This window comes from Myodes glareolus, chromosome 12, assembly GCF_982192425.1.
Source record: "Myodes glareolus chromosome 12, mMyoGla1.1, whole genome shotgun sequence".
In the NCBI taxonomy this organism is placed as follows: domain Eukaryota; kingdom Metazoa; phylum Chordata; class Mammalia; order Rodentia; family Cricetidae; genus Myodes; species Myodes glareolus.
Genome location: NC_142037.1, coordinates 17,957,923 through 17,979,350, shown reverse-complemented (window position 1 = coordinate 17,979,350; position 21,428 = coordinate 17,957,923). Strand labels below are relative to the sequence as shown.

General features: G+C 51.9%; 2 protein-coding genes across 2 annotated transcripts; one reads left to right on the top strand and one right to left on the bottom strand.

The window, feature by feature from the left end:
* Window positions 1-124: 124 nt before the first annotated feature.
* Window positions 125-9,131, bottom strand: Il25 (interleukin 25). The gene is made up of 3 exons (XM_085698528.2): window positions 3,039-9,131; window positions 2,633-2,868; window positions 125-849 (listed from the first exon to the last, which is right to left on the bottom strand). Exons 1-3 carry the CDS (start codon window positions 3,045-3,047, stop codon window positions 594-596), a joined length of 501 nt encoding a protein of 166 aa, XP_085554654.1. The 5' UTR covers window positions 3,048-9,131; the 3' UTR covers window positions 125-593.
* Window positions 9,132-9,351: 220 nt separating this feature from the next.
* Window positions 9,352-18,829, top strand: Efs (embryonal Fyn-associated substrate). Its single transcript, XM_048444688.3, has 6 exons — window positions 9,352-10,361; window positions 14,774-15,052; window positions 15,277-15,417; window positions 15,508-16,209; window positions 16,472-16,561; window positions 17,872-18,829. Exons 1-6 carry the CDS (start codon window positions 10,344-10,346, stop codon window positions 18,304-18,306), a joined length of 1,665 nt encoding a protein of 554 aa, XP_048300645.2. The 5' UTR covers window positions 9,352-10,343; the 3' UTR covers window positions 18,307-18,829.
* Window positions 18,830-21,428: the final 2,599 nt, after the last annotated feature.

Here is a 21,428-nt window from a genome sequence, read left to right as displayed (position 1 = left end):
AGGGATGGACCAGTGAGGGGATGGGTGTTTGCAATGGACACCAGGGCCAGTGACAGAGCGGAGAAAGTGCTAGAAAAGGAAAAAGGATTCAATTGGGGACCATGGATGCCAAAGACAAATGAGACCATTTTGAAATATGGATATTTATTTGGATAAATCTCTTCACATTTAATAATAGTTTTCTCCTCAGAATTATCCATGTCAAAGTAGTTACACCTGGCTGCCTACAGAGTCAGTATTCACAAGCAAACAAAATGAAGGGCAAAGGGGGAAATGTGGAGAAAGTGCCTGTGCTGGACAGGGGAAGTCAGAGGGAAGGAAGAGTCAGTTGTGTGGCTTCCGGGGTCAGCAGGCCCTTGGAGACCTCTTCTGAGAGGGAAGGCCGTGCCAGCCTCTTCCAGCAGCCACAAACGGAAACTAAACTGCTCCTTCCCAAAAGTTCTTTCCAAAAGTGCAAACGTAGGGGTCTCTCCCTGAGTTCTCCATCTTGTCCCAGGACCCTGGTGCTTCAGTAGGGCTCCGGAGGGCTTGAGAGCCCAGGTACCCGGGCCCGCTGCGGCAAGGCATCAGCCTCAGGTAGGTGGCAAGCATGACTAAGAGCTTACAAGGGGCCGCACGCACACACAAGCCAAGGAGACGCGGTAGAGCTTACGCTCCAGGCAGTAGCCATGATGACAACCTTGCTGTCCGTGGCACGGCCGCCGGTAGAAGACCGTCTGGTTGTGGTAGATTGGTACTGAGTTGCCCTTTGGGTCCATGTGGGAGCCTGTCTGCAGGCTGACACAGTGTGGGCACAGGCATCGCGCGTGGTACAGGTCCTGGGGCACCCGGTTCAAGTCCCTGTCCAACCTGTGGGAAGAGAGCTGATGAGATTTGGAGGGACAGGTAGGCTGAGAAGCTGGAAGGAGAAAAGGGTGTGGCTGTGGACTCGGCTTCTTAAATCTGGTCTGGCATCCCATACTGTGTCACTTTAAATGCCAACCCCTCCTCTCGGAGATTTATTCTCTCCAACTATAGTATACATAGAAAGGGTGGCTCTCCCAGTGGCACTGAATGCCAGGCCATAGCCATAGCAGCTTCTTTCAGAGGCAGAGGAAGGTGAGTAGCCTCCTGCCAGTCTCCAGCAGACCAGCCCTGCATCTCTCTGATAGCCACGAGGCTTTTCGGTAAGGTATTGTATGTTTTTTGTGGGGGTTTTAAATTATAATTATTACAAAACTAAAACCTTGTATGTGACCAGTATGGTGGCACATGCCTATAATTCTGGCACCTGAGAGGCTGGGGCAAAGAGAGCCCCGAGTTTGAGGCCAGCCTGTGCCATACAGCAAGTTCCAGTCCGTAAGAATTTTTTTACCTATTCAGAAAGGATTTGTGGCAACAAAAAACAAAAACAGACCAAAGCAAAATAAAAGAACTCAACTACTAAAAAGAAGATATAAAAAGTATTATGTCCAGTAGCCTAACAGGAAGCTCCAATGTGGTAGAACCATTTCCTATACAAGCCTTGGGGAGACTGGGGTCCAGCTACGGCAAATGCTTCCCAAAACAGGGTCCACAGTAAACACTCTGGGGGTTTTCTTGCTATTTGTTTGTTCTTAAAGCTTCTGCAATCAAAGCTTGGGGACAACTGATGGTCTCTTCTTGTAGATTTCTTGCCGAGGTTAATGCGTGAAGACCACTCTAGAGGTGGGGCTGTGCCGACTTTCTCAAACACAGTTGATACCACCACTTTTTGCTGCGCAGCAGCTTGTGAGACAAGTGTACAGAGTTTAGGCTGGAAATGGCCTAAGAGGGAATCAGGGCTCACTGCCTCTCAGAGAAGAGGATGGAAAGCTGAGCCCACCCCCATACACACATCTTCCAGGCAGCCTCTGAGACTACTCCAAAGTATTATGAACTGGTATCTTAGACATAATATCAGAGCTGACCCACTCCCTATACCAGAGGACGTCCTATGCCCCTCAAAGGACAGGCTAGGCAGCAGAGACATGTGGGGAATGAGAGCACAGAACCCTGGGAAGAAACAGACCCGCAGAAATAGGCTTAGGACTCCTAAAACCCTAAATTACAATACTTCGTTTCTCTGTCCCAATTTCATATCATGGCACAAATAGAGAAGTATCGTATTTATGTGACACACTATGCAGAAGACCAAGAGAACCACGATTTTGATTAGAGATAAGAAGCCTAGAGATCTAGCCACCCACCTGCCTCACAGGAACTGAGGGACAGTTTGACATAGTGGTACTTTGTGTCTGCATCACATGTTACCACTTGACACTTAGTAACTCTTTAGTTAGAAGAATATGAGTTACGGTAGAGACCAAAGAAGAAACAGAATCAACACAAATATGGGTTTTGCAAACATTGTTTTGTTTCGTCTATATACTAGCCTCTAGAATGTAATCTAGGGAAAAGAAGGAAGGAAGCCAGCCTGAACTTGAAAACGTCACCCAACATAATGCAATGAGAACAGAACTGAGACTCAAATCCAGGCCTGTGTAACTCCCAACTTCTCTGGTCCTTACAATTAAAAGAGGCTGATAGGTCAAACTGGGTAGAATTTTCCCGGTCCCTCATACATCCCCTGGACGACACATGAATACACTCAGGAGGGGAACAGTAGACTCACTCATAGCTCCAAGGAGAGATGGCCCTGGTGTTGAGGGGCCCATCACTGCTGGCCCTGCAGAATTGTGGGTGACGTTTAAGCTCTTGGAGAGATACAGAGGCCATGCTCCATGTCAGCAGCTCCGGAGTGGAGTCTTGTTCTTTGCTGGGGCAGCAGCTGGGCCAGTGACTGCAGTCATTCTGGGTGTGCAAACTGGCGGTGTGGGTTCCCACGATCACAGCCAAGAATGCAGCAACCTATAAGAAAGGCCAGTGAGATAGCTACTCTCAGGTCCCCGTCGTGCATGAGCCTCCCCTGGCAGCTCCCTGAGACCAGAAGCCAGGCCGCTCAGCCTCCCTACACACTCAGTACCACCCCTGCTCCTTTCCCTCACGCCCAATCCGCTGGAGACACCGGAGCCACTCACCTGGTACATGCTGAATGGACACTGCTCACTCTCTCAGCCACAGGTACTATCCTGCCTGACAGGCCTTCTGGAAGCTGGCTGACTGGAGCAGTGGAGGTGCCCTGGTTTTATTTTCAGCAAACCTGTTTTGTTTATTCAAATTTATTTCCACTATCTTTTGGAGGGAGTGACCTGAGATTAAAAAAAAAGAAAAAGAAAACCAAAAAGAAAAAAAAAAAAAGAAAAAGGAAAAACCACCCAACAATAACATAAAACCTGGAAGTGTTGCCAAAAGGTGTTTAAATGCTACCCTCATGGAAGTTGTAATAGCCGTCATTATCAGCCTGGCAGCCCATTGGGTAAATTGTTCCTTACCACTTTCCGGGCGGGGGTCGTAGTAAGAGCATCTGCAACTCTGTCTTTGTCTCTGTGAACTGGCATCATGGGAATTTCCCTGGTTGGCTTATTACCTCAAATTAAAGAATGTCATCTGGTCTTCCTTCCTAGGGTACCACTTTCAAGACTTTTGCTACTTACTTCTGCCTAGGACCTGACCTCCAACTGCCCCCCTCTTCTTACTAGCTGTCCCCATCACCTGTCTGAACGAACACTTCCCTCTCCCTTATCTTTTTTGATTCTCATCCACCATGTCCTCTGATCCCTCCTCATTTTTATGACCCCCAACTCTTTGAGCACCATCATCTGTCAGCATGAGTTCTCTATCACTATCCACTACTGCCCCCAATTTCCCTGTGCCCTCTCAGTTTGCCACCCTGTTCCAATCCCTGTCCCTAGACTTCCCCTGACCTCTTCCTGGGATAAAGATGCAGCCGTCACCAGGCAGCGCTACCAGAAGCATATACAGAAGTTTTCTGGTTGGGTGGGCAAGACGGAAGGAAGACGTTGTGAGTGAATGTCCACATTGCACAAATGAGAATGTGGAACATGGAGAAAAGAAAACCATGTTACCTAAGACCTGGCGGGAGGTCTCAGCCCTGTACAGAGCCCCAGGAACACACAGCAAGGATAGCTGTCACTCACAGGCCGTAAGGGAGCCAGCCTACGCAGCCTGTGCATTCTCATGGGGCCTATTGGATAGGTGAGGGTGTGCAAACTCCAGAAAGACAGATTCCAAAGACACAGGTCAGTCCCAGTCCAGACTGTGGGGGAGGACCGTGCAGACACTGGCCATCACTCTGCATGCAGGCCTTTCTCTGTTTGCCCAGGGATCTATGCCCCACCCCAATACACTCATACACATTGTCTCTAGAATAATGTGTACTGATTTGCATGTGCTTTCCCTCAGAAAATACTCCTGAAGTAACCAAGGGACCAGAAAGTAAACAATGGGAACCAGGAATATTGTGTACCATAAAGAACCACTCTTTCAGATGCCGTGGGACAAAACAGTCTAAAAGGAGAGGTGTCATGACAACAGAGAACATTCTCAAGAGTTGGAAGAAACAGCGTTGGAGACTCTTAGGGCCCTGAAACAGTGGAAGGCACTGAGGAGAAACCATTGGTGGCTAGGGTTAGGACATTTAGGGAGAGCAATACGACCAGGAATAGCTTCAGCTGACACCCATGCCCACCCTTACCCTGAAGCTCCCACCCTTGCACCAGTGGTTCCGGACGCCGTCTCCCTATATACGCTGCTGGCCTTGCCTTGCTCCTACGCACTTGAGTGTGCCAGACATGGTACTGAGCCCCAAGCACAACATCTTATTATGTCCTGATAATAAAACTGTGGCAAGAAAAACCATAATCCTCATATTACAGATGGAGAAAGTGAGACCCAACAAAATTTAATAATCTACCCAAGGTTATGCACTTAGAAAGACTGAGCTGGTTTTCAATTCCAGCCCTCAATAACTCCGAACCTAAGCTCCTAGCATGAGCCACTCCTCAGCTGACAGTGGATGGAGGGGAATGTGTACCTGTTCACTTGCGTTGGACATGTTTTATTTGCACCTGCCCAAGACCACAGGGCATTCCTGCCCGCTTTGGCGTTCAGCCCTGGTGGCTGGGATCCATTGTTCCAGCTTCCTGTTCCCCAGCCTTTTGTCTGGCACATGGCCTCAGAGGGCTTGTGGTGTTTCCTAGCAACCCTAAGCCCAGAGTAGGGTCCTTTAGCTAGCAGTGCTGTTTCAGAGAGCGGGATTCCTACAGGTCTCCTCCAGCCGCACCCTGGGAAGCAGAGCTTGACCGGCGCACAAGGGGGCGCTCTCAGGCACTAAAAATGATCCCAAGTTCTTGTCTCTGCTGCTGACACTGCAGAATGGAACTGGCCTGGGTGACTGGGACATTGTTCTTCACAAGAGGTATTTGGGGTCTCTCTCTCTCTGGCTCTGTAGCTCAGGCCAGAGGAAACCTCTGGAAGGCAAATGGGATATCCCTCTAAGTACACGGTCTTCCCCAGGGTTGGCTTTCCCCATACGTGATGACCAAGCTGACCCATGAACCTATTCTCCGAGCCACAGGCCCCCACCCCACCCTGCTTGCTCAGCCTCTGTCCTTATCTCATTAGTAGCTTTGTGGGAGTCTTTAGGGTGACTCCCGGCCATGAGAAACATTTTCCAGAGGGTTTCCTCCTGGGGTGACTAGTTTTGGAATCCCTGAGTCATTTCAGCTTCCAGGGAATCCTTGGGGGTGTGGGGGTGGCAGTGGGGAGAATCCTGGAGGCGGGAGCAAAGAAAGGTTGGCCCAACATCTGACATAAGGAGTACCCTCCCAACGTGTCCCTACTTGCCTGGGCCTGACCAGGTAGCCAAACAGGGCTGGAATTTCTACCCCTGTACGCCTGGAAAAAGAGGTAAGCACCTACCAGGAAAGGGCGGGGAGAACGTGATGAACTACATCTTTTATCCTCTGCTTGAGAAAACTCTGGAGGCTTGTGGTGAGTTCGAATACAACTACTCTAAAGTTTATTAAAAGGGTACTCAGGCCCCTATCTGCTGCCTTGAAATTTTAGTGTGTTCATGACCTTGGATGCTCCTTCTACGCATCCTTCCTCATTGGTAAGAGTGTATATGTTATATTGTATGCATCCCTGGGGGGAAAGGTGACATTGACGTGAGTGACCTTAGAGATACCAAGATTAGTTGGCCTGGACCTAAGGTCCTAAGACAGTGCAGCAGCCACGGGACTCAGCTCCTTTTCACTCACCTTCTAAGAAGCTAGGACGTGAGATATTAGGATATTGAGGTCCTCATCGGCCTGCTGCTAAGCAGGTGCTGCTCTTGGCAATGGGGCATCCTCATCACACTCTGCCAGGGACCTAGCAATGGCAAAGGCGGAGACTTCTGGAATGGTATTCCCACATTCCGATTTGTAGGTAATAATGACCCTCGATGCTAATCATTTTTAGAGATTTATTTTTATTATTTCAATTGTTAGTATGAGGGATGGGGGATAGGCACATGAATGTAGGTGCCCACAGAAGTCAGAGGTGTGAGATCCCCCCGGAGCTGCGGGTTACAGGCAGTTGTAAGTTACCTGATGTGGGTACTGGGAATTGAACTCAGGTCCTCAGGAAGAGCAGTATGTGCTCTTGACCACTGAGCCATCTCTCCAGCCCGCTAATTGTTTTTTAATACAGTTGTTAACTACAGAACAATTAAGCGCAGGAGACTACCTTCAAGGAGAACCCAGTTTGATCTGGGAAACACATGGAGCTAGCAGATGAAGACTGCAAGGGCCCAGGAGAGGCACCTTTCCAAGGATAACCCAATTCTGCCCTAGATTCATAGCCTCTATGTCCATCCATCCACTTACCAAATATTTATTAAGCGCCCACTACACACCAGGCACTGACATTCTAAGCGTTAGTGTGCCTCTTCCTCCTGAGGCTTACAGTCTAGGAGACAGATGAAGGACAACGAAAAAGCTACATTCGGACTATAACAGAGAGTGTGGGGAAGAAAAGGAACCGGTGTTAAGGCCCAGGGAGGGCACAGAGTTGTTGTGGGGACTGGAGGGGGTGGGAAGGCCACTCTAAGTGGGAACGCCTTTTTGGCACGATGACGGGAAGGGTCTGGAGAAAGGATAGCTTAATCAGACTCCTAGAGGTGGGTAAGGGTTTGACACATTTCAGAAGCACATAGGACATAGGGAATGGAAAACTAGGGGTGATGGAGTGAGGTGAGAGGAGGTGGAACATATGGGTGGGAAAAGGACCCTGCTGAGAGGAGGGAAGAGAATGAGAGAAGATGGAGGCCCGGGAAGACAGAAAAGAGTTCCTTCCTTACTACTCCTTAAAAGATGGAGCCAGGGCAATCCGTGGCATAGGACGACAGGAGGCTGCTCTCCGCAAGGTACCAGCTCCTGAGTTTTCTCCTCCATCTGCACCCTGAAGCCAGAACTCTTCCGAGTATGAGTAACTGAGTGCCTTCAACATTAAAAGAGAGGGCAGAAGAAAGGGTATATGGATCTAGGCTCCTACCCCCTCAACTAAGAACATCCTGTTTTCATGAAAGCCCTGTCAGAGGGAGGAGGAACCCTGTGAAAAAAAGCAACGTGCTGGGCTCTTTCCATCTGTGTTCTTCTCACCAAAGCAAGGTGGAATGAAAACTCCAAGGTAACATAGCTAGTAAGCCAGGACTTACTCCCAATACAGAAGCTGCCCCTTACCTGTATTGTTTCTGAGGCCCTGAGAGCCCCGCCCATTGGTCAGATTATCGCCTTGCCTGGACCATTCACATCCTTTCTACTTAGCTTCAGGCCTGCATCTATTTCTCTGTGCCCATCAGAGCACTTATGTCTGGGGACCAAAGTGCCCTGCCCGTCTTTGTTTTGTACTGGTGACCCTGGGTAGGGGTCATACCGAGTCACTCCCCAGCAGTGCCAAGGCAGCCGAACCAGATCATCTTCCCCAGAACTGGAGTCTGGAGGACAGAAAGTCTTCCCTAGTGAGCACCTCCAGCCAAACTGGAACTGAGGTAGGAGAACTCTCACTTCAGATGTACCGAGACACTTTAAGGTTCCTTTTCGTTCTAACGGAGTCTGAGTATGTTCAAGGTGTCCAGCCAGTGGATGAGTTCTGCACTCCAGCCGAGCCCAGAACCAGCACCATGCATCCTGTGTTCGTCCAGAAACGTCACCAAGTCATCTAAGTGGCGCCTCTCCCCTCTGCAGAGGCTTCCAGGGAGTAAGGTGGGGAAGGTCTGGGGCAAACACTCTCCCTACAGGTGGTCCTGGGAAATGCCTGTGGGTAAGGCTATGATACCAGCAATGTGACAAAGAGTAGTCTCAAAGCCACCAGTTCACAAAGGTCCTTAAATAGGACTTCAGATGTTCTTTCCTAAAAAGGTTGCGACTAAACTCGCTATTTTGTGCTTTAAGCGTCCATTTGTTAAACTTAGACACTGGAAATACACTGCAGCTTTCCACCTGTTTAGCAGCCTGCTTTCCAAACACCAGGAACACCCCACCCCCAATGGAAGAAGACAACTCTCTCAATCCTCCAAGAAGCTCTGCTGTGTATCTTCACAAAGTTAAGGGCCAGCGAAGCGGGGTGACTGGAGGGAGACAGGTAGGAGGAGTTTAGGAGGCAAAGAGCTGAAACTCCCGATTCCAGGCCCTCTAAAAGAGTTCTGCCCTCTTCGGCCCACGCTCTCCACCCTAACTGCTCCAGAAGCAGCAAGAGTCAACCTGAAGAAGAGAAACAGGCCCAGACTGGCAAAGGAGGCTAAAGGGCGGCGCAACCCGACACCCCGCGATCTGGGGCCAGACGCTCAGGCTTCACGTCCTCTCTCCTCTCTCAAGGGCCAGGATCTTTGTCCAACACACCAGACTCCAAGCCTGGGCCCGGCTGGACCTCCCCGGCTCGCCCCCCGCCACCCCCTGCAAAGTCAGCTCGGTGAAAACGCCTGGACCCCAGCGCGCCGGAAGCAAGCGCGTTCCCTCCCTCGGGACGGACAGATGTGGGGTTAATGAAAGGGAGGCAGGGAGAGGCGTGAGGCTGGAGGGGGGGAGAGCGGGGGCGTGGCGGGCAGAGCCGAGCTCCCCCGAGCGCGCACAAGACCACCCGCCGGTCGGCCGCGCGGTCCCCAGGAAGAAGGTGCGGGCAAGAGGGGCCGGGCTGGGGCGTGCCATTTGGCCCGAGGGTCGGGAGCTGAAACTCAACACCGTCTAGGAAAGGATCGTCCCCCTTCTCCGCAGCTTCCCCTCCCCCCCCCTTAATCCCCTGGACTGAGCCCCTCGCGGGAGGGGTGGGCCCGAATGGGGGTGGGGGGAAGAGAGAGAGCTTGCGGAGGGGGAGAGGGAGCCCGGGCTCGGGAGAGAAGGGGCGCGGTGTGGGAGGGGTGAGCGGGGCCACGCGCGACCCGGGACCTCTTCTACCCCTCAGTGTGCGCACCCAGACCCGGGGCGAGCCCACAGAGCTGCTCCTCCCCTTCACTGCTCCCTTGCCTCTGTGGCCTTTTTCTTCGCTCCCCAGATACCAGGAGCGTCCCTAAGCTTTGGGGGGTAAGGGGAGCGCCAAGGGCCGGATCCAGGGAATGTGAGCGGGGACTGGGTGTCCCGGGGCAAAGGGTGGCGCGCGCCCTTGGGCTCCGAGATCGAGAAGTGGCTGGCGGCCGCCTCGAAAACCCCGGCCGCGCTGGGAACGAGTGTGGCCGAGAGAACCCGCCTCGGCGCGGGCCTGGGCAGAAAGCCCGGCTGCACCGCCACGCGCTCTCAGGCCTTCGGCTGCGGCCTGCCTTTGCTCTGACTTGAGCCATTGGGAGCCTCACAGTTCAGTTCTCGCTCCTCCTCCTTCCCCGCGGGTCCCGCCGCAGTGCCCCGGCGGCCGCGACCACAGTCCTGGGAGCACCGCTCTGCCGCTGGGGGAGGGTTGGCCCCAGGAGTCGTTCGTCCTGCCCAACCACTCGGGCAGCTTCTCCCAGCCTTCAGGGCTAGCCTGAGCTGCCTGGAGAGGCGTCGAAAGCAGCAGCTGCTTCTGCCTCCTTGCCTCTCCGGCCTGGGACGTGAGCTTTGGGCCCATGTGTGTCCAAGAGGCGTCCGCAGTCTAAGGCCACAGCCGTGGGGGGCCTAGTGCCCCCCGGGAGACCCTGGGGACAGTTTAGAGCGCGCCCCTTGGATGAGGTCCCGTAGCGACGCCCAGGCCCGCCCCATTCCTCCTCCTGCCTGGCCAAGCTGCCTCCCTTTTGGAAAGTTTCGTGGGTTTTCTTTCTCTTCCTCCAACTTTGGGGGAAGCAACTCTTCAAGCGACACAGCTTGGGGGTGACCTTCTGGCTTGGAGGCCGGGAACCATGGTGAGGGGCAGCCATCGCTGAAGTCAGTGAAACTGAGCCTGGTCTGAAGCAGGCAACGCTGGAGGCCAGAGCCATGGCCATTGCCACGTCGGTGAGTCCGCCAGGGAGAGGAGGTTTGCCAGGCAGAGATCTCCAACCTACTCTATGGCACAGTCGCGTTCATTTCTACCTATTCTTTGTGATCTCTTCTCCCAAAAGCTGTGTCCTCTTCTTTTGTTTTCTTTCTCCCTCTCCTTCCCTGTGCCGCCTTCTAGTTCTGGGCTGGCCCCTCCTCCTCTCTCCCTATTCTCTTTCTTTATAGTAGCTGTGGCTAGACGGAGGAGAGGGGGGTGTAACTCCAGCCCTATCTGTTCTTTTCTGGGTGGGAACAGATGGCCCCTGGTGGTTGGCAGGGAGGTAAGTAAAAGGAGTTTTCTGGCAAAGACCAGGCAGCCCACGGAAAATGGACGGCCAAGGAAGTCCAGCTCTAGAGGGCTGGAAAAAATGAAGCGAGGCAGGGGGAAATAATAGAGGAGGGGAGAGACCATCAGCCTGCCTCGGGCCACTTTCTGGTAACTGGGGACAAAGTGAAGGAACTGTTGGCCTGCTGGGATTGTGGGAGGAGGCCTACCAGAAAATGCAGTGGCACCCTTCCACCCCAATAAATCAGCTAGGCCCTTAGGAGGAGATAGAGTAGGGTGATCACACCCATTCTCTCAGCAGCTCTGGCCTGGGTTGAGGCAAATTGCAAAGCATAGGCCCCATTGGACAGAATTCAAACCTAATACAGGGAGGAGCCATACAGCTCCACCTCTGCTCTGCCTTGGAGGCTGTAGAACAAATCCAAACAAATCGATTCCTCCTGACACCTCTCCAGCCCTTGCTGGGCATTCCCAGGGAAGGCCAGCTGCCACCTGCTTCCCTGCACTCTGGCTGCGGGAAGAAAAACTATGGAGGTGAAAGCAAAGCGGGGAGACGCAGGGCACCCTGGCTCCAGTCTTCAATCCTTAGACAAAACCTTTTAGTCCTCTGGTGGCAGAGTGCCTCTGGGAGTGCCAGAGCCGCTGTCGGGATCCTGGAGTCACTGCCACCTTTGAAGTCCAGGAGATATACCGGGGGGGGGGGGGGGGAGGTGTATAAATGAGTTTCATTTTATGCTAATGAAACTCACAGGTGCGTTAACAATATTAATATTCATATTTTACTCTGCACACCTGGCCCTGTGCTAAACTTTGCCATGATCTTTTGATGCATTGTTCCCGTGCAGCTCTCAATTTTAGAAGGACATGTTACCATCCAAAAGTAGGTATTTGGCTATAGCTAGAAATTCTACAAAGGATGGAACTACAGCACCGTGATGTTTAAAACCACTTGGAGGCATCCACGCAAGAAAGGGGCTCAACCCAAGTCCACCTGCACTTAGAGCATCTCTGGCTAGATCCAAAGTGCTAGTTTCCAGTTTGCAATGAGAAGGAAAGGTGTAGGGTCTGGGGACATGGCTCAGCTGGGAAAGTGATTTCTGCACCAGCTGAGGACCTGGGGGTGATCCCCAGCATCCACATAAAAAGCCATGTGCAGGGGTGCCTACCTGTACTCCCGGCACTGGGGAGGCAAAGAGAAGGAGATCCCAGAGACTTGTCGACCAGCTAGTGTAGCCGAATCAGTGAGCTCCATATTCGAAGCTCTCAAAGAAATAAAGTGGAGCATGATTAAGGAAGATGCCCACCGTCAGCCTCTGGCCTCCACATGCACATACACACATGGAAGAGAGGGAGAACACAGAGCCAACCAGCAATCTGTTATCTGTTTGGTGTGTGTGTGTGTGTGTGTGTGTTTCTTTCTTGGTTTTTCAAGACGATTTCTCTGTAGCTTTGGGGCCTATCCTAGAACTAGCCCTGTAGACCAGACTGGCCTTGAACTCACAGAGATCTGCCCCTCCCCCAGTGCTGAGATTGAAAGCGTGCACCACCACCACCTGGTGTGTTTTCTTTTTGTAGACTATATCCTTTAGAAGCCAAAGTATAATCAGAAATAGTGGTGAGGATCAGGCCCGTAGCTTAGTGGTAGAGCATTTGCCTGGCATGCAAAAGGACGTGAGTTTGACCCCAACACCTTGAGGAAGGAAGAAAGGGTTGGTGGTTGTTTGGGAGCCACAGACAGGAGCGAAAGGACTGGGCCACTTGCCTTCTAGCACAGAGCAGGATCCCAGAGGACCAGCATGTCTGTGAGTGAGCGAGCATCCTTCTCCCCTACAGTCCAGCAGCATCCTGCTACAGATGGAGATTTGCTTGTTTGCTTGATAGTGTGTGTGTGTTTGTGTGTGTGAGCGCGCACATGCGTGCGCTCACACACACAGTATTAGCAACTGAATCTAAAGTTTCAAACATTCTAGCGAAGTGTGTTCTCTCGTCTAGCTACATACTCAGATACTCAGTGATTTGGTTGGTTGGTTGGTTTTTTTGAGTTTTTGTTTGTTTGTTTTGAGGTAAAGTATTATGTAGCTCAGACTGGCCTTAACTCCCGCCCCCCATCCTACTGCCTCCACCTCCCAAGTGCAGGGATAACTGGTATGTGCCACCATAACCCCAGTAGCTAAAGATAGACTCCAGGACTTTGTGTTTGCTACAGGAACCTCTCCACCCACTGAGTGACATCCCCAGTCCTCCAACCTTCTTTTCATTTCTCATTTTGAGATAGAATCTTACAGAGTTACCCAGGCTGGCCTCAAACTTTCAACTGGAGAACTGCTTCAGCCTCTGAAGTAGCTGAGATTATAGGTCCCTATCACCAGACTTGGTGTAACTAAATACTTCCCACTTAATTATTTTAATTATGTAAATGTGTGTGTCTGTGTGTGGAGATGAACACATGAGTGCAGGTGCCCACAGAGACTAGAGGCATTGGATGCCCTGGAACTAGACATACATGCAGTTCTGAGTTAGGCAGTGTGGCTTCCTCTGGAAGATTAGTGTCCACTTTTAGTGTCCACTTCTAACCACTGACCATCCCTCCAGCCCCTAACTAGGACTTTTAACTGAATTAGAGGGTCCGCGTGGCTACCCGACTAGCAGTGTCTACCTGGCTGTTCTCCGACATCCGGGTGAGCCACAATTGCTGGGATCCCACTGGCGATCATTCAGGGGTGACAACTGAGGCTGAATGTGCCGTGATATTCTGAGTGGAATAAGCTTGGTTCTACTAAAGGACCTGTGGGACAAGAGCCCAAGGGGAGCGAGAACTGAGGGAGCCTTTGTACACATATTACTCACCTTGGAGTCCCTCTCCCTCTCTACTGCTGTGCTAATAAAAAAAAAATGAACAAAACAAAAACAACTTTAAAAGAAAACTGAAGGGCTTAGCAGGTAAAGGCACTGGCTGCCAAGTCCGATGACACACGTTCAATCTCCAGAATGCACATGGTGGAAGGAGAGAACCGGCTCCTGCAAGTTGTCCTCTGACCCCCACATGCGCATTACAGCACGCGCGCGCACACACACACACACACACACACACACACACACACACACAGACTATACAAGTGCATAGAGAGCACCCTTGAGAGACAGCCAGCGCAGGCTCTGCCGGCTGCATCAGCCATATGCCGTGGAACCAAGCCTAAACCTGTGCCCCAGTTTTCCTTCTCACAGGGAGATTCTGAGAGTTAGATTTAGTGTGAAGACTTAGTCCCTGACACTTTGAGTTTGTGACTTGGTACCCGAGCTCATGGTCCTCCATGGGAAAAGCTTAGGTTCCTCCTAGATCAGGCCTGGAAATAGACACCCTTGTGTTTCTCCAGCCTCTTGTGGTAGAACTGTATTTGTCCAGGCTAGGAAAAGCAATGGTTTCTGTTTTTATTTCTCAAGTATGCCTCAACGCTGTCTAAATTAGGCTTCTTCCAGGCTCCCTCAGAAAGATGGGTGTCTGTATTTGTTTCGTCTAACCTTTCTCTTGGTGGAGTAATCACTGGGGGACAGAATGAGGATAAGAGAAATTCTGTGGGAGACCCTAGCAAGACCTCTTCATGTGCTCTGAAGAGGCTGACCTAGCAAATGTGTATTGAGGACAAGTTCTGAGTGGAACTCTTCCGTGGGGCTTATGGGATATAGTAGCCCCTGTTCTTACAGGGCCTACAGTGGAAGAGCGGAACTCAATAATAACAACATCTAAGTAATAGAAAGTGTCTGAAGGAAATAGTGGGTGGATACAGGCGCAGATTGTGACAGGAAGCAAGTAACGATAAGGCCTCTCTGAGGGGACATTTTCTCAGAACGGAAGACTGAAAGGACCAGTCAGATGGAGTCAGGGGAGAGATCTTAGAGTAGAGGAAATACAAGTGCAAAGGCACTAAGATGGGAAGGTGCTAGGTCAGAGCATGAGGAGGAAGAGAAGCGGGCCCTCCGTGATGATGACAAGGCAGAGCCTAATCAGGAGCAGCTGAGTCAACCTTGAATGAACTGGGAGGCTGGTCTGGTCTACAGGGCCTCATGCATGTCTGTGAGAGTTCTCTCCCAACCTCCCCGCCAGGCCCAGCTTGCCCGGGCACTCTACGATAACACTGCTGAGTCCCCCCAGGAGCTGTCGTTCCGCAGAGGAGATGTTCTACGGGTACTGCAGAGGGAGGGTGCTGGCGGCCTAGATGGCTGGTGCCTTTGCTCCCTGCATGGCCAGCAGGGTATCGTGCCTGCTAACAGAGTGAAGCTTCTTCCTGCTGGCCCAGCACCCAAGCCTAGCCTCGCCCCAGCATCTCCCGCCCAACCTGGCTCATCGTGTCTCACCCCAGAGCCTGGCAGTGAGGAGCAGGAGGTAAGAACTAGAGCCTCGCATCACCCCAGGCCTGGCAGTCTTTGCCCCATCCAGGGCCTGAGGTCTGGCATCCGGGACCTGTCTGGTGTCTGTCTGCCTTCTCTTTCTAAGCTCGGCACAGGGAGGATGGAGGGAGGAGGCTGCAAGCTCTGTAAGCTCCTGAAGTTATATGTACTTGTGCCGGTGACTTCCACTCCTGACACGCCCACCTCTTCATCCCCTAGGTGTATGTGGTGCCACCACCAGCTCGACCCTGCCCTGCCTCAGGACCTCCTGCTAGATCCTGTTCACCCTCTCCCGACTCCATCTACAAGGTTCCCAGAGTCAATGGGACACAGCTCACTGCCCCCAGAGATGTGTTAGAGGTGAGAACGCTGTGTTGGGGGAGGGCCAGAGTTAATTCTCAAGGGTGGTCTACTGCTGAGCTGATGGCTAACACTGATCCCTCCCTCCAGGTCTATGATGTGCCTCCCAACGTCCTCCGGGCTCCCTCCAGCTGTCCATATGACTCCCCAGCTTCCTTTTCCTGTCCTCTGGCTCCAGTTGACCCACAGTCCCCTGGAGAGGATGAAGCTCCCTACGATGTGCCCCTGGCCTTGAAGCCATCTGCTGAGCTGGAGCCAGATCTGGAATGGGAAGGGGGCCGGGAACCAGGGCCTCCCCTCTACGCTGCCCCATCAAACCTGAAACGGGCGTCAGCTCTCCTCAACCTGTATGAAGCCCCCGAGGAACTACTGGCAAATGGGGAAAGCAGGGACCCAGAGGAAGACATCTATGATGTGCCTCTGCTGGGACCAGAGTCACCATCTCCAGAGTCACCTGGAGCTTCTTCCTCCACTGACCTGGACACTGTGGCCCAGCTTCTGACCAAAAGCCCTCCACTCCAGCACAGGCCCAGGCTGCCCTCCACCGAGAGCCTGTCCCGCCGCCCTCTGCCTGCCCTGCCTGTCTCTGAGGCTCCCACCCCTTCCCCAGCACCCTCTCCTGCCCCAGGCCGAAAGGGCAGTATCCAGGACAGGCCCCTCCCGCCTCCCCCACCCTGCCTGCCTGGTTACGGAGATCAGGAGTGCAGGGAGGTAGATGATGGCTCAGCAGCCCCTCACAATGAGTACGAAGGCATCCCGACGGCCGAGGAGTATGATTATGTGCACCTGAAGGTGAGGGCCTGGGCAGCCGCGCCAGAAGGGTCTCCCTAGCTCGGTCCCCCTCTCCTGGCCTCTAGCCTGGGACTGCAGCTTGAGCGAGTGCCACATCCATCCCTAACCCCAGCACGAAGCTAAACAGCTGTCAGCACAAGGACTGCCAGCTTCCATGCTAGAATCCTTCCCTGAAAAGAGACTAGGAAGGGTCCCAGAGGCCATGGAGGCCTGAAGTTTGCTCCCTTTCACTACCACTGACTGACACATGATCCCCCTGCAGGGTGTGGATAAAGCGCAGAGTTCCAGACCCCTGGATAAAGCTTTCCCAGCCGGTCCTGAATTGCCAGAGAGGGGGTTGCTGGAACAGCAGGTAAACCTGGAGGGGTGTGCCAGACAAGGTGGACTGGAACTTAAGGGAATAGATATTCCTAACCAAGCCATCTGCGAGATAGGTGGGGTGGGGCTGAGTATGCGGGAAATGGGGTCAGGACAAAAAGGAGTTAGTCCGCAGGAGGTGCTAGAACATGGAAGCGTTTATTAAGAATCTGGGAAAAGAGAAAAGAATGTGTTGGAGAGAAGTCAGGGAGCTGGGAGAGCAGAAGGAATGTCCGGGCGATGGAGCAAAGCTGGCCGGGTGCCCTCCCTCCAGGAGTGAATTCCTGGGCTCCTAAGAGACTGGCTTCTAAGCCGGGCTCCACCGCTGAGTAACTGGGATCTGTAGCATTTGCCTTATCTTTCTGGACCTTGAAAGTGAGGCAGTTTCCTCAACCCCATTAATACCTGATCTCAGCCAGAGACCAGAAGGATGGCCTTTCGTAGCCTCCGTCCATCAGGTGTTTGCTGAGTGCCAGCTCCCATGCTAGGATGACTGCATGCGCCATCGCGGTTGCAGTGATGCTCGTGTGGGGCTTACATTGTGCGTAGTTAACTGTGATAAGCCAGTTCAGCGTTCTGTCTCAGTGATCACCGTCGCCCAAATACAAGCTAGACCTGCACCATCTGATAGTTACCTGTATGACTTCTGAGCACTTGGAATGTGGCTAGTTTGAATTACAATGTAACAGAGTCCGGTGTGGTGGTTCAGTGGGTAAAGGCGCTGGCTCCAAGTCTAATGACCTGAGTTGGATCTAAGGACCCACATGGTGGAACGAGAGAACAGACTCTCAGAAGTTGTCTTTTGACTTCACGTACTCACAGCAAGCCTCCTGTCCCAGTGTCCCAACTACTAGAGTGACAGATGTGAGCAACTATGCTCATCTCAGACTTGATTTTGCAGAGTCGGTATGAACATAAGTCAACTGATATACCTGGATGCTCTGACTTTTTAAATATATGGAAAGCATGGCTTGTGTTGTGTTGATGTTGGACAGTATGATACTGGGAACCAAAGCCAAGCCTTACATATACAAGGCAAGACTAGGACAAAGAACCTCATCCCCAGCTCTAGGCTACTCTGAGATAAGGAACCAAGGAAATTCAGAGACTTCTCTGAAGTTGCCTGACACTATTTGAATCCAGATCTTTCTGTCAACTCTGAGCCCTTCACTGCTGTCTCTGAGAATCTAAATTCTCTATGGTGAGAAAAGCTAAAGGGATTGCACTCAATGAAGAACAGAGGGAGTGAGGGAAAAAAGAGCAGCAGTGGCCTTGATGGCTCATTGACCCTCCTCTTCTCCACAGGAAGTCCTGTCCCCAGAGGAGCCACTGGTCCTGTCCACCGGAGACCTCCAGCTTCTGCACTTCTACGCAGGGCAGTGCCAGAGCCACTACTCAGCTCTGCAGGCCGCTGTGGCCGCTCTCATGTCCAGTACCCAGGCCAACCAGCCTCCGTGCCTCTTCGTGCCCCATGGCAAGCGAGTGGTGGTGGCTGCTCACCGCCTGGTGTTTGTTGGGGACACCCTAGGCCGACTGGCAGCCTCTGCACCTCTCCGAGCACAGGTTGGGGCTGCTGGTACAATGCTAGGCCAGACTCTGCGGGCTACTGTGCTTGCTGTCAAAGGGGCTGCCTTGGGCTACCCGTCTGGCACCGCAGTCCAAGAGATGGCACGGTGTGTAGCAGAGCTTGCAGGGCAGGCCTTGCGTTTTACCAACTTGCTCGCTGGCCTGCTCCCCTGAGGGCCTGTTCCTGCAGCCTTAGCTTCTCCTGCCTGCCAGAGCCCTGCTCCATGAGGGTGGCTAGAGGGCTCTGTCGAGGGAAGAAGGGGATTCTTCCCCTTTTCATCTCTTTTGGTCGTCTTAGCCACTCACCAAGGCATCTCTTTCCCCTTACCTACTGCTTTTTGTATGAGCCATTTTGTATAAATTATTTATATTTAATATTTCTTGCTTTGTCCAGGCAGGCATCAGGCCCTCTGGGGCGGGAAGGGACTGGATTTTCCTCATCAGACTGGGGTGGAGGTCGCTGTACTGCCTTCTGCCTTGGGGGTTTGGAGCATGGAAAGTCTGGTGGCTGAGACGCGGGGCTACACAGAGCCTCTCTCCTGTTTCTTGACTGAGAATGACCAGCACCTCACGCTCTTCTGAGAGTGAGGCAGGGCGGTAATTGCCCAGAATGTAGTAGTCTGGGAAACTACTAGAAGGCTCATCCCCTCACAGGTCAGGCCAGCTGGCCATGGTTAAATAAACCCTGCCATCTGGCTCCCTGACTCTGCTTCTTGAGAGCCTGGGGGGGAAGACACAGTACCCCTCACCATTCCTGAGGGACACACGTGTGAGGGGTAATTTTATTCCTTCAAAATCTATCTGATAGACTAGTCCTCAGCTTCTGCAATGGGCCAGACAAAGTTCTACAAGTACACAGTGAATGTACTACTCCCGCAAAACTGGGGTAGACATCAAGTTATTACTGAAAGTGCATGTTAAAAAAGCCCGGATGCATACTTAAATCCTAGCACTTGGGAGGCAGACACAGTGGATCTGGATCTGTGAGCTAGGCCAGCCTGGTCTACATTGTGAGACCCTGTCTCAAAGAAGTGACTGGTGCTGGAACTAAATAGGTAATAGGAGAGACTAGGTGAAGGGAGCAGTTGGGGAAGGAGATCTTGGCCACAAAGACTGGGAGGTGATGCCTGAGCCGACCCAGAGTGGAAGACCTAAGAAGGGTCTTAGTGCTAGCGCTCCCAGACTTTGCTGTCACATGACGTCATTAAAGAGGTGCAGATGTGGAGAATTTGGCCACAACAGCCTCAAAAGGTCCCTCTTTAAAGAGCACCCCAAAGGGAAAGGAAACAGTTTGCCACCACAGGCCAGTGCTAAACACCCGAAAGGCAGCTGTTGAGTGACCTGGCTTCCTCAGGTGACTTTCGGAGAGTCCACCCTTCCACTTTCCCCGGCCTTCCATCTCTTAGACTATCCGAGACCGCAGATACATGCAGTCGGTTAGAGAGCCTCAGAAGTTTGATGAGATTAGGGCCATGGCTTAAATGACATTGACTCGGGCCTTTAGCTACAAGAGAAGGCAGCTGTCATCACTTTGGTTAACCTTTCCCAGGAACCTCGAGTTTTAATCATACTCTTTGGATCTTGGCACCCTTGTGCATTTGCCTCTTCAATTTTGAGTGCCTTTCTCATCCTACTTGAAGGAAAACATTTTCAAATATGGGAGCCAACAAATTCAACCCTATACATTGAAGGCCATTCCCATCTCCCAGATATGCCTTCCAGAAAGGACCATGAACTCAGAAGAGGGGGTCTGTTCAAATCTTAGATGTGTCATGGACTTGTGTGTCTGTGGGTAACTCACCCCTCTTTTGAGACTTGCCTTTAGCTTCAGTATGGGGGTGATCAAAACGGCCTTACAGGATTTTTGGGGAAAAAAGCATAAAACTAAAGAATTATTAAGCTGGGCTATCACACATCTTTACTCCCAGCACCTGGAAAACAGAAACAGGTGGATTTTTATACCTGGTTTACATAGTGAGACCATGTCTTTTTTAAAAAAAGGGGGGGGGATTATTGTCCCAAGATAAAGAGAAGGCTGGAGACCAACCAACTAGCCCCAGGATTTCAGGCCATAAGAAGCCCAGTAATTATGAGACACTAGGGGGAGATGGTCTGAGGGCACTTATATTAGAGACGTCTTTCCTGTACTTGGAGAATTTCTGAGCAAAAGTGATGGATCAGCGATCCTGTGGCTTAGTCTTCTTCCAGGGTGGTTCAGAGGAGATAATCACAAGATCACCGAGACTACCCCTTTCTGGATACTCGACTTCCGGAGTGGCGGGTGGAATAGTCTATCAAGCATTACACCTCTTCAAGGAATGCGTGCCTAATTTTAATATCCATATGCCTGGGTATCCAGTTGAAAATTACGGTTCAAGGGTCTGGATGATACCAAGGTTGTGCATGTTTAGCAGTCTCCCTAGCGGTATGGATGCAGCAAGTCCATCAACCGCACTTCACATAGCAAGTCTGGGGTTTAGGAGAGGTGACTTTGAGGCAAAGAGACTTGAACTGACAGCCAAAGGATAAGGGAATGTGGAAGAAGCCCTTGCGCATAGGAACCAGCCTGCACCAAAGCCCCAAGATGCTGGGAAAACGAAGGTCAGCCCAGGTGGTTAGAATGCGGGGGTGGGGAGGTGGGATGTGACTGCAGAGAGGCGTGTGACCAGGCAGTAGGCCCAGGTATGCATTGTCTAGACTATCTCTTCCTTGGTGAGAGGCGTCATTGAATGCCGGTGAGCAGGACAGAGATGTAGTCCTACCTCCATCTGGGGGCCTGGCAAGGTGGTCCAGCATGCGAGCATGGCGGTCACTCTTCTCCAGTATCCTCTGACCTCCACCGTATGCAGCACGGCATGCACACCTACTCATACACACCACGCACTTACACACTAATAAGTAAAACATTTAAATACCTGTTCCTTTTAAAAGATCATTCCATCTGCACCTTAAGTAACAGACGGAGAGAAACAAAGTGGGTTCCTCACACGAGCTGGGAACTAGGAGTACAGCAGCCCACCCGAGGAAGAAAACTATAGAGGTAGTAACAGCATTTTGTTAGGGACTTGATGTGAGGTGAAGAAGGCATTTCAAGGGCAAATGCCAGACATCTGACCAGAGGTAAATGATGAGGGTGCCATCCCCTCAAAGATGGGGGCATTATAGAAGATGCCCAGGTTATGGGAGAGGGTGTTGCATGATTCCTTTCTTGAGGACCTGAAGGGACATTCAAGGTTATATGGGTCACCGAGAGGTTGCTTCACTGACCCAGGACTCTGACCAGAGGTGGAAATAGG